General features: G+C 45.2%; 1 protein-coding gene across 1 annotated transcript in view; it reads left to right on the plus strand.

Annotated features, from left to right (window-relative positions):
* Positions 1-12,959, plus strand: part of LOC115128568 (endonuclease/exonuclease/phosphatase family domain-containing protein 1-like) — a 30,311-nt gene that overhangs the window by 9,648 nt on the left and 7,704 nt on the right. The window contains exon 2 of the mRNA XM_029658501.2: positions 8,280-8,331. Coding sequence (XP_029514361.1) covers positions 8,280-8,331 — 52 coding nt within the window. The remainder of the gene's footprint in view (positions 1-8,279; positions 8,332-12,959) is intronic.

The raw sequence follows: 12,959 nt of genomic DNA on the forward strand, positions 1-12,959 counted from the left end.
GTCAGTGGCAGTCCCTCTAACTGTAACCAGTTAGCCATTTTACACTGGAACACACTACACTGATTCTCAATTGATCCAAAACCAGTCTACACTGATACACCATCTCACAAACCAGATTGCACTCATACACCACGATCTAGTACAGTACCCTCTGAGACAGGATTAGTCCAAGGTGACCTTGGTGCTGGAGCTCATTACTTTTAGTTTACACAATTTATAGTATGTCCTATCAGATTTACTATAAGTACAGACTCTATTTCCTTCATTGTGTATTCACAGTGTGTATGTGTAGTTTTCCTCACCTGGTAAATCATTCTATGTGTCTGCCTGACATTGGTTATTTTCTTCACTGTAATGGTGACATTGAGGGATTCCAGTTTCTCTGAGTTGCATATAGTGTGGCTCTGCTATCTCTCTGTTTCTCTGCGGCAGTGTGGATTAGAGGTCGACCGATTTTATGATTTTTCAACGCCGATACCGATTTATTGGAGGACCAAAAAATGCCGATACCGATTAATCGGACGGTTTTATTTATTTATTTAATAATCTTTTAAAATGTATTTATTTGTTATAATGACAATTACAACAAAACTGAATGAACACTTTTATTTTAACTTAATATAATACATCAATCGAATCAATTTAGTCTCAAATAAATAATGAAACCTGTTCAATTTGGTTTAAATAATGCAAAAACAAAGTGTTGGAGAAAGTGCAATATGTGCCATGTAAAAAAGCTAACATTTAAGTTCCTTGCTCAGAACATATGAAAGCTGGTGGTTCCTTTTAACATGAGTCTTCAATATTCCCAGGAAGAAGTTTTAGGTTGTTATTATAGGAATTATAGGACTATTTCTCTCTATACCATTTGTATTTCATAGACCTTTGACTATTGGATGTTCTAATAGGCACTTTACTATTGCCAGTGTAACAGTATAGCTTCCGTCCCTCACCTCGCCCCTACCTGGGCTCGAACCAGGAACACGTCGACAACAGCCACCCTCGAAGCATCGTTACCCATCACTCCACAAAAGCCGCGGCCCTAGCAGAGCAAGGGGAACAACCACTCCAAGTCTCAGAGCGAGTGACGTTTGAAACGCTATTAGTGCGAACCCCGCTAACTAACTAGCCATTTCACATCGGTTACACCAGCCTAATCTCAGGAGTTGATAGGCTTGAAGTCATAAACAGATCAATGCTTGAAGCATTGCGAAGAGCTGCTGGCAAAACGCATCAAAGTGCTGTTTGAATAAATGCTTACAAGCCTGCTGCTGCCTACCATCACTCAGTCAGACTGCTCTATCAAATATCAAATCATAGACTTTACTATATTATAATTAACACATAGAAATACGAGCCTTTGGTCATTATGGTCAAATACAGAAACTATCATTTTGAAAATAAAACGTTTATTTTTTCAGTGAAATACGGAACCGTTCCGTATTTTATCTTACGGGTGGCATCCATAAGTCTAAATATTTCTGTTACATTGTACAACCTTCAATGTTATGTCATAATTACGTAAAATTCTGGCAAATTAGGCGGCCCAAACTGTTGCATAAACCCTGACTCTGCGTGCAATGAACGCAAGAGAAGTGACGATTTCCCTAATTTAATATTGCCTGCTAACATGAATTTATTTTAACTAAATATGCAGGTTTAAAAATATATACTTATGTGTATTGTTTTTAAGAAAGGCATTGATGTTTATGGTTAGGTACATTCGTGCAACAATTATGCTTTTTTCGCAAATGCGCTTTCGTTAAATCATCCCCTGTTGGCTGTCTTTGTTAGGAAGAAATGGTCTTCACAGTTCACAACGAGCCATGCGGCCCAAACTGCTGCATATACCCTGACCCTGAAGAAAGGCGTTGATGTTTATGGTTAGGTACACATTGGTGCAACGACAGTGCTTTTTTCGCAAATGCGCTTGTTAAATCACCCGTTTGGCGAAGTAGGCTATGATTCAATGATAAATTAACAGGTATCGCATCGATTATATGCAACGCAGGACAAGCTAGATAAACTGGTAATATCATCAACTATGTGTAGTTAACTAGTCATCAAATCAAATAAAATGTATTTATATAGCCCTTCGTACATCAGCTGATATCTCAAAGTGCTGTACAGAAACCCAGCCTAAAACCCCAAACAGCAAGCAATGCAGGTGTAGAAGCAAGTAGTGATTATTTTGAGATTGTTTTTATAAGATACATTTAATGCTAGCAAGCACCTTACCTTGGCTCCTTGCTGCACTCTCATAACAGGTAGTCAAGCCTGCCATGCAGTCTGCTCGTGGATTGCAATGTAATCGGCTATAATCTGTTTCCAAAATTACCGATTTGTTATGAAAACTTGAAATCGGCCCTAATTAATCGGCCATTCCGATTAATCGGTCGACCTCTAGTGTGGATTTTTGTATGACCTTTGCTGCAAGCCCCCTCCATCCTTTTACGTGTGTGTGTGTGTGTGCTTGTGGTCTCTCACTTTGTACATTTGCAGTAGAGCTTTTCTTTCTGTCATTCTTTTATATATTTTTTCAGTGCCTGCCTTCGTTTGTTAACCTACCCATCCTGTCTTGCTGTGGGGAGGATTTGAGGACTTTGAACAGGCTATCATGTCTCACACACACACACTCTCCTGTATGGTCATATCAGGCCCTTTCTCTGCACTGCGGCCAGGTCACCTGTGGTCAGTGCAAGGGAGGCAGTGGAGCCTCTGTGTGATCACACCTACAGTGGGGAAGGGGTGTCGTCACTCTCCTACACAGCTCTGGCTGCAGACCTGTTTCTATTCACAATCCCTGATTCCACACTTCCTGTTTTGATAAGAGACCACAAACCTCTATCTCTCACAATCTATTATGAAAGAATTTGTGTGTTAGGGCAGGGTGGAAAATGATTGTGGTGGGTAAACAAAAGCATCAAACCATTTTGAAGATGGCAACAAAAGCATCTGTATTTGTAGGATAAAATAAATGCTTCTGAAGTGCTGGATTGTTACTTTTTGCAAATGGGTCCATTGTACATTGTAGTAATTTGTCTCCGTTTACTATCAGTCTATATACACGACTGTGAAATAGTCTCATCCCTGGGTGGAGACTCTTGTCTGTTATCAGCTTAGTCTCATCTGTCGTCTGTCTTTTTATGCTCTTCATTTCATTCCCTCTCTCTTTTTATGGACGAGGTGCTCCAGTGAACCTCCTCCACCCAATCATTCCCGCACAGAGCAGACCGGGAGGCTAACGTTGACATGTGCATTGTTTCCATTTATATCAGCAGATGCTCTTATGCGGCGTGGCATAAAGGGTCAAAGTTCGAACAGACTCAGCAGCCGTGTTGCGTAATGTCCTGTAATAACCGCTGGGAAACCACCGACCTACTGAGACGCGTTGGAGTAGATGGAGGCAGGGTACTGATCCTGCTATTCCCAAGGTCACCAGTCTACTTCTCCATTCACATCCACGGTGACTGAGCTGTATGCTGGAATTAGAATCAATCTAGGTGTCCTGTCTGCTGATACATATTCATGTACGACACCCCAGGTCACCATATCCTAGCTCAAGACCAAAAAATGGAAAAGTAGGCCTCAAAAAAAGTAGACTAAACTCATTTACAATCACAATTTAAAATGCCACGGTTGTTTAGCGTATTGAAAGGATTACTTGAGGACAATGTGGAGCATCGCTTGGAGAGAAGCTGCCAGCCTGCACGCATTTCTCACATTTCTAAGGAAGCAGAAGCAGAGACGGTGCCAGGCAGTTTGCCGGTGTTGTGCCGAAAATCTCCCCCTGCCAGACACACTCAATTCGTCATTGCAGTGACTTGCTTGCTAGTTGATTTCTGCTCTTCACTGTCAGTTTAGCCTCCATTTCACTGATCTTAGTAGCAGAAAGCATGTTTTTATTTGTGTCCTTCAAGGCAGCTGTCAATGATCATGTTAGGCTGCGTTTCATTTGATATTTTTATGTTGGTTTGATCTCGGGGGAGACACTAGTAATGTCTGCGGTTTGATCGCGGGGGAGGCACTAGTAATGTCTGCGGTTTGATCGCGGGGGAGGCACTAGTAATGTCTGCGGTTTGATCGCGGGGGAGGCACTAGTAATGTCTGCGGTTTGATCGCGGGGGCACTAGTAATGTCTGCGGTTTGATGTTTGATCGCGGGGAGGCGCTAGTAATGTCTGCGGTTTGATCGCGGGGAGGCGCTAGTAATGTCTGCGGTTTGATCGCTGGGAGGCACTAGTAATGTCTGCGGTTTGATCGCGGGGGGCACTAGTAATGTCTGCGGTTTGATCGCGGGGGCACTAGTAATGTCTGCGGTTTGATCGCGGGGAGGCACTAGTAATGTCTGCGGTTTGATGTTTGATCGCGGGGGCGCTAGTAATGTCTGCGGTTTGATCGCGGGGGAGGCGCTAGTAATGTCTGCGGTTTGATCGCGGGGAGGCGCTTTGTCTGCGGTTTGATCGGGGGAGGCGCTAGTAATGTCTGCGGTTTGATCGGGGAGGCGCTAGTTGATGCGGTTTGATCGCGGGGAGGCGCTAGTAATGTTTGATCTGGGAGGCGGTTTGATCGCGGGGAGGCGCTAGTAATGTCTGCGGTTTGATCGCGGGGAGGCGCTAGTAATGTCTGCGGTTTGATCGCGGGGAGGCGCTAGTAATGTCTGCGGTTTGATCGCGGGGAGGCGCTAATGTCTGCGGTTTGATCGCGGGGAGGCGCTAGTAATGTCTGCGGTTTGATCGCGGGGGAGGCGCTAGTAATGTCTGCGGTTTGATCGCGGGGGAGGCGCTAGTAATGTCTGCGGTTTGATCGCGGGGGAGGCGCTAGTAATGTCTGCGGTTTGATCGCGGGGGAGGCGCTAGTAATGTCTGCGGTTTGATCGCGGGGAGGCGCTAGTAATGTCTGCGGTTTGATCGCGGGAGGCGCTAGTAATGTCTGCGGTTTGATCGCGGGAGGCGCTAGTAATGTCTGCGGTTTGATCGCGGGAGGCGCTAGTAATGTCTGCGGTTTGATCGCGGGAGGCGCTAGTAATGTCTGCGGTTTGATCGCGGGGAGGCGCTAGTAATGTCTGCGGTTTGATCGCGGGGAGGCGCTGGTAATGTCTGCGGTTTGATCGCGGGGAGGCGCTGGTAATGTCTGCGGTTTGATCGCTGGGGAGGCGCTGGTAATGTCTGCGGGTTTGATCGCGGGGAGGCGCTGGTAATGTCTGCGGTTTGATCGCGGGGAGGCGCTGGTAATGTCTGCGGTTTGATCGCGGGGGAGGCGCTAGTAATGTCTGCGGTTTGATCGCGGGGGCGCTAGTAATGTCTGCGGTTTGATCGCGGGGAGGCGCTAGTAATGTCTGCGGTTTGATCGCGGGAGGCGCTAGTAATGTCTGCGGTTTGATCGCGGGAGAGGCGCTAGTAATGTCTGCGGTTTGATCGCGGGGAGGCGCTAGTAATGTCTGCGGTTTGATCGCGGGGAGGCGCTAGTAATGTCTGCGGTTTGATCGCGGGGAGGCGCTAGTAATGTCTGCGGTTTGATCGCGGGGAGGCGCTAGTAATGTCTGCGGTTTGATCGCGGGGAGGCGCTAGTAATGTCTGCGGTTTGATCGCGGGGAGGCGCTAGTAATGTCTGCGGTTTGATCGCGGGGAGGCGCTGGTAATGTCTGCGGTTTGATCGCGGGGAGGCGCTGGTAATGTCTGCGGTTTGATCGCGGGGAGGCGCTGGTAATGTCTGCGGTTTGATCGCGGGGAGGCGCTGGTAATGTCTGCGGTTTGATCGCGGGGAGGCGCTGGTAATGTCTGCGGGTTGATCGCGGGGAGGCGCTGGTAATGTCTGCGGTTTGATCGCGGGGAGGCGCTGGTAATGTCTGCGGTTTGATCGCGGGGGAGGCGCTAGTAATGTCTGCGGTTTGATCGCGGGGGGGAGCGCTAGTAATGTCTGCGGTTTGATCGTGGGGGAGGCGCTAGTAATGTCTGCGGTTTGATCGCGGGGGAGGCGCTAGTAATGTCTGCGGTTTGATCGCGGGGGGCACTAGTAATGTCTGCGGTTTTCGGTTTGGCTACTTGTTTCAACTGTATTAGTCTATAAATAAGTCTCTTTGCCAAAATTAGTCTTCTCTCTCCCATGTCTTATTCGACTAGTTGTTCTGAAACGTTTGCTTGCCTACATTTGACTCCCTCTATGTTTAATGTAACACACAAACATGAATTATTCACTTTGGTTGCCAATCCTGACGTGAAGTTTGTTCTATAGAAATTACTTGACTCTGTGTGCCACAGAAAGTATTTCGGCACCACCTGTCCGTTGTTTAGGCCGTGAGCCGATTGCTTTGAACTTGATGTCGGCATTTGAATTCGGCCTTGTAAATCTACTAGCCTAACGGCGAACTGTTTTATGCAGCTTCATCTAAAGTCAATTGAATTGACCTTGCCAAAATTATAAAATGACTCCTCTCTATACAAAAAACACTACACCAGAGAGCATGATTTAGGCCACACAGGGTCATTAGCTTCTTTAAAAATGGCTATCGATTGTATGAAAATCGCAAGGCCAGGGCATAATCTCGAGTCAGGGTAGTGTGCAATTTGGGCAGCGTGCGCAGCATTTCAAATGGCTGATTTGTTGATTTGCGGCTGTCAGTGAAAGCATCTTAAATAAGCCTATTGCAGTATTTCATAATACAATCCCTAGAAAAACAGAGGAGACCAAGAATAAACTCAAACCTGTCTCTTTCTTTAGGCTATCAAAATCCTCAAATCCCAGTTGGCTACTGTTTGCTCAATAGCTTATTTTATTGCCACTTGTTCTCAACTGGCCAACCAGGTTAAATAAAGGTGAAATTAAAAAAATATCCCCGGTGAGTGCACCTATTCACGGTCTTCATTGGGTGAGTCCTTTCTCTTGAATTTTTTAAAAAATTTTGGGGTGACAATTTCCTCCAGGTTAAACGTCATAGCCTACAGTATATGTCTCCCCTTTTCATAGGCCTCGATTAGATTGATTGCATTCTAGACAAGGCCGTTTTTCTATTAATCCCAGTTTGACAGTGTCAGCAGAGCAGCCTACCCTGTCATTATTTGTGGTATTATAGATTCTGCTGGATTCACACACATTTATTGTGTCTGACTTCATAACTGTTATCCCAACAGGTTTTATTCATTCATGGAGTACATGTGGGCCACAGCAACCTCATTTAGCTGGGGGGGGTTTATCACCAAGCACATGGAGAGAGTCTCATCACAATAGGCATAAAATACACTAGTCTACATGGTTTTTAGCCTGGAGAAAAGTCTCGTTTTTCACTGCCTTAGATTTAATGATCTAATTAAAGTTAATCAGCCTTGATCAATACTGTGGACAGAGGGCCATAAAACACTGTACTTGGTTGCTATGGTGACCGAGGATGTGCAGTGCAGTTATGCGTGAGGAGACATATCCACACAGGGGGAGGTGTGTGTGTGTGTGTGTGTAATCCCATCTGTGAAATAGGCCAAAGTGTTTTTACCTCTTCTGTTACAACTCTAGTCCATAGTCTAAGCTCTCTGTTGAAGTTACCTTTTTACATTAAAAAAAATGCTATTACCAAATTAGGTTTCTCTGGGGTTAATTTAAACAAGTCTGAGTCAGTGAACCAATGAGGAATATTTTGTTTGCTCATTTAGTTAATAGCCAGCAGTTGTGTGAATCTGAGTGTGTTAGGGGGAGTTGAGAACAGTGTGTGTGTGCAGCAGGATGGAGCAAAAGGAGGACCAGGACAGGGGAGAGAAAATAGTGCTTATGCTTTGCCATTTTGTTTTATCACGCTGACTAGTAGGCTGGAAAAACAATTAGAAAGTAAACAGATGAATGTTTATGGGCTCGTAAAGTAGGTTCCACCCCTTCTCTGCACCAATGCGTTTGTATGTACAATCTCCTGGGCTTGCAGTCCAAAGTCTACTCTTCCCCCTCTCTGCTTTTCTCTGCATAATAAATGTTGTATGCATCCGAAATGGCACCCTATTCCCTAGTGCACTACTTTGGATGAGAGCCGCTGTGTATAGTGCACTATGCAGGGACAATAGTATTCCATTTAAGACACAGGGAAAAGACTGAGTCGTGTTATGTGTTGTAGAATCAGGAGGATCCTGGATGTGTAGGGAGGCCCTCTGTGTTAATAATGCAGTGGCCTCCTCTATTACCAGAACTGGTGTGTGTGTGTATATACTACCCTATCATATGGCTAATAACACAAAAGTCAGCTTCGATAACAGAGACGATTCTCTGTTTTGTTGATGCATCCGTGTCTCTCTCTCTCTCCAGCATCAAGTTACTGGCAGTACAAGACCTGGTAGATCGGGAAGCCCTTGACAAGGTACAGTGTAGCAATCCCTTTCTTCACCTACTAGAACAAATAACTTATTGATTTGGGGAGCAAAGTTCTGTGTACCGATTAGTCCACCAGTACAGAATCTTTATGTTCGTGATAATTATGAGATGCTCTTGTCATTAAAAACATGTAGAGAACCTCCATTGTTCTCTCTCTCACCCACCCACTTAACCTTCTGTTCTTTCTCAATTATGCACAATTCTTTCTCGCTCTCTATCTCCTGCTTTTTCTCCTCTCTCTTACGCTCTGCCCCTTGCTCTCTTGCGCTCTGCCCCTCGCTCTCTTGCGCTCTGCCCTTGCTCTCTTTTGCGCTCTGCCCCTTAGCTCTCTTTTGTGCTCTGCCCCTCTAGCTCTCTCTTGTGCTCTGCCCCTCTAGCTCTCTTTGAGCTCTGCCCCTCTAGCTCTCTTTTGAGCTCTGCCCCTCTAACTCTCTTTTGAGCTCTGCCCCTCTAGCTCTCTTTTGAGCTCTGCCCCTCTAGCTCTCTTTTGAGCTCTGCCCCTCTAGCTCTCTTTTGAGCTCTGCCCCTCTAGCTCTCTTTTGAGCTCTGCCCCTCTAGCTCTCTTTTGAGCTCTGCCCCTCTAGCTCTCTTTTGAGCTCTGCCCCTCTCTTTTGAGCTCTGCCCCTCTCTTTTGAGCTCTGCCCCTCTCTTTTGAGCTCTGCCCCTCTCTTTTGAGCTCTGCCCCTCTCTCTTGAGCTCTGCCCCTCTCTCTTGCGCTCTGCCCCGCTCTCTTGCGCTCTGCCCCGCTCTCTTGCGCTCTGCCCCGCTCTCTTGCGCTCTGCCCCGCTCTCTTGCGCTCTGCCCCGCTCTCTTGCGCTCTGCCCCGCTCTCTTGCGCTCTGCCCCGCTCTCTTGCGCTCTGTCCCTCTCTTTTGCGCTCTGCCCCTCTCTCTCTTGCGCTCTGCCCCTCTCTCTCTTGCGCTCTGCCCCTCTCTCTCTGGCTCCCTCGGTGTAAACTATATTCTATTTCCAGGCTTAAATTTAGAGTGAACTTGTGAGGCCAGCCTCCTGTGCTTTCACCGCTATAAATAAGTCGGTGGTTGCTACGTGTAGAGAGAGAGAGAGGGTGTCTTCTTTATGAGAGTGAGGAGATAAGAGACGCTGCCCTGGAAGAATAACCTGATTCTCTATTACTGAATGTTATGTAATGTCCTCGACCCATTAGGGGTTCTCTATGTATGTCTGCGCTCTACTTTGGTCATGAGGTTAGGATAATGAAGCTGTGGTCAGAGAAGGTCCTCTCTCTAAGGACTGCCTTATGTACGATAATGAAGCAATATGAGACTGTCTGGTGAACATCCACTCAATTAGTTAAATAGATCTATAGATTTCAGATCTAGTCTGAAGATCATTTGTGTTTTCAGAAGTATACAATGTGTTTCAGAAAGTATTCAGACCCCTTGACTTTTTCCACGTTTTGTGATGTTAATATAACATCAATCGACACAATGTCATTCTAAAATTTATTAAATGTCCCCCCCCCCCCCCCGTCATCAATCAATACACAATACCCCATAATGACAAAGCAAAAACTTGTTTTTAAACAATTTAGCTAATTTATCAAAAATAGAAACCTGAAATATTACATTAACATAAGTATTCAGACCCTTTACTCAGTACCATGTTGAAGCACCTTTGGTGGTGATTACAGCCTTGAGTCTTAATGGATATTTCATTTTAACTTTTTAAAATTGAACCTTTATTTAGCTAGGCAAGTCAGTCAAGAACAAATTCTTATTTACAATGAAGGCCTACACCGGCCAAACCCGGACGATGCTGGGCCAATTGTGCGCCGTCCTACGGGACTCCTAATCACGGCCGGTTGTGATACAGCCTGGATTCGAACCAGGGTGTCTGTAGTGAGGCCTCTAGCACTGAGATGCAGTGCTTTAGACTGCTGCACCACTCGGGGTTTGAAGCTACAAGCTTGGCACATCTGTATTTGTAGAGTTTCTCCCATTCTCTGCAGATTCTCTCAAACTCTGTCAGGTTGGATGGGGAGTGTTGCTGCACCGATATTTTCAGGTCTCTCCAGAGATGTTCAAGTCTGGGCTCTGACTGGGCCACTCAAGGACATTCAAAGACTTGTCCTGAAGCTACTCCTGCGATGTCTTGGCTGTGTGCTTAGGCTCTGTGTCCTGTTGGACGGTAAAACCTTTGCCCCAGTCTTAGGTCCTGAGGACTCTGGAGCAGGTTTTCATCAAGGATCTTGCTGTACTTTGCTCTGTTCATCTTTGCCTTGATCCTGACTAGTCTCCCAGTCCCTGCTGCTGAAAAACATTCCCACAGCATGATGCTATAGCACATATCCAAGATCGAACAAAGCCATGAGGTTGACGGAATTGTCCGTAGAGCTCCAAGACAGGATTGTGTTGAGATCTGGGGAAGGGTACCAAAAAATATCTGCAGCATTGAAGAGCCCCAAGAACACACTGGCATCCATCATTCTTAAATGGAAGAAGTGCTGCCGAGATGGTTCCCCAGATCTGTGCCTCGACACAATCCTGTCTTGGAGCTCTACGGACAATTCCTTCGACCTCATGGCTTGGTTTTTGCTCTGACATGCATTGTCATCTATGGGACCTTATATAAACAGGTGTGCCTTTCCAAATCATGTCCAATCAATTGAATTTCCCATGGGTGGACTCCAATGAAGTTGTAGAAACATCTCAACGATGATTAATGAAAACGGATGCACCTGAGATCAATTTCGAGTCTCCTAGGAAATGGTCTTTTTACATTTGCAAAAATGTCTAAAAACCTGTTTTCACTTTGTCGTTTTGGGGTATTCTATGTAGATTGCTGAGGAATTTGTTTTAATGAAGCAATTTTAGAATAAGGCTGTAACAAAATGTGGAAAATGGCCAGGAGTCTGAATATTTTCAGAAGGCACTGTATGTTGGCATTGGAGATTATTAGGAACCCTGTCTAGGTCCTAAACCAGTGTCTGTAAATTATATTTAAGTAATAAGGCCCGAGGGGGTTTGGTATATGGCCAAAATACCACGGCTACGGGCAGTTCTTAGGCACAACGCAAAGCCATATACCACAAACCCCCGAGGTGCCTTATTACTATTATAAATTATAAAATGGTCACCAAAATAATTAGACCAGTAAAAAAAAAATCATGTTTTGATACACTAAAATGGATTGTCAGCCAATCAGCATTCACTGCTCGAACGACCCAGTTTATAATGTTGTTGATATCAGTGCTGGAGTAGACTTTTAGTAACAGCTGTAGGAGCTGTTTGGGATGAGAGGGAGAGAGATGAGCCGCCCGTCTGTCGGTCTGTCTGGTACAGTATGTGAACGTGAGGCGCTCCTGGAGAGAGAACTAGGTCGACAGAGCAGAGCTGCTGTCTCTCAGAGAGCGAGAGAGAGAGTTAGAGTGAAAGCTCCTCTCTGAAGAGAGGGATTGATCATTTCTTTCTAAAAAAAGAGAGGAAAGGAGAGTGGGAGAGAGAGAAAATGGAGGTGAGAAGAGGATATTCTTTCCTAAGGCAGAGAAGAGAGCTGGATTGGAGGATGCTTTATAAAGAGAAATTATCCATCTCGCTCTATTTCTCTTTCCTCATATTCTACAGATAAAATGTTCCCTCCCTCTATCGCTGCAGTACAGGCAGCCAGTGAGTCACGAAGTGTGTGTGTGTGAAATCAGAACCATTATGTCCAAACCCACAGGCTCCTCAAGCTCCCAGAAATGGTCTCAGTCACGACTCTAACACCACACCGGTCTTCCTTGTCTTTTCCCTCCATTCCTCAACTCCCTGTAGAGATTTAACTGCCCACTGGAATTTCACAACTTGGAATATTCTGTCAAATTCAAAAACTGAAATCACCTTTTCTGGTTTCATAACTTGCAGTGGAGAGTTCCCCCATGATAAGACATAACAAGATATAACTGTAAATACAGGCCTACATGGGAGGAACATTAAAATGTCAAAATACATACACTGAGTGTACAAACATTAACGGTACCTACTCTTTCAATAACAGACTGATCAGGTGAATCCAGGTGAAAGCTATGATCCCTTATTGGTGTGTCACTTGTTAAATCCACTTCAATCAGTGTAGAGGAAGGGGAGGAGACAGGTTAAAGGAGTTTTAAGCCTTGAGACGATAGAGACATGGATGCTGTATGTGTGCCATTCAGAGGGTGAATGGGAAAGACAACAGATTTATGTGCCTTTTCGAATGGGGTATGGTAGTAGGTGCCAGGCACACCGATTTGTGTCAAGAACTGATTGACCGATAAAGATGATAAAATGAGACGGGGAGATGAATGAGAGGAATAAAGTGAGTGGTGGAACGGGGGATTGAACTTCTGCCTCCAGGACAATGTGGTTCAGGGACGGCAACACTACCACTCGACCAGCCCCCCATAATGTTTACCTTTAATCTCTATATGGTCAACACATCTATATAGTCAACACATTAATCTCTATATAGTCAACACTCAATATAGTCAACACATTAATCTCTATATAGTCAACACTCTATATAGTCAACACATTAATCTCTATATAGTCAACACATCTATATAGTCAACACATCTATATAGTCAACACATTAATCTCTATATAGTCAACACATCTATATAGTCAACACATTAATC

The sequence above is a fragment of the Oncorhynchus nerka genome, linkage group LG4 (genome assembly GCF_034236695.1).
Source record: "Oncorhynchus nerka isolate Pitt River linkage group LG4, Oner_Uvic_2.0, whole genome shotgun sequence".
In the NCBI taxonomy this organism is placed as follows: domain Eukaryota; kingdom Metazoa; phylum Chordata; class Actinopteri; order Salmoniformes; family Salmonidae; genus Oncorhynchus; species Oncorhynchus nerka.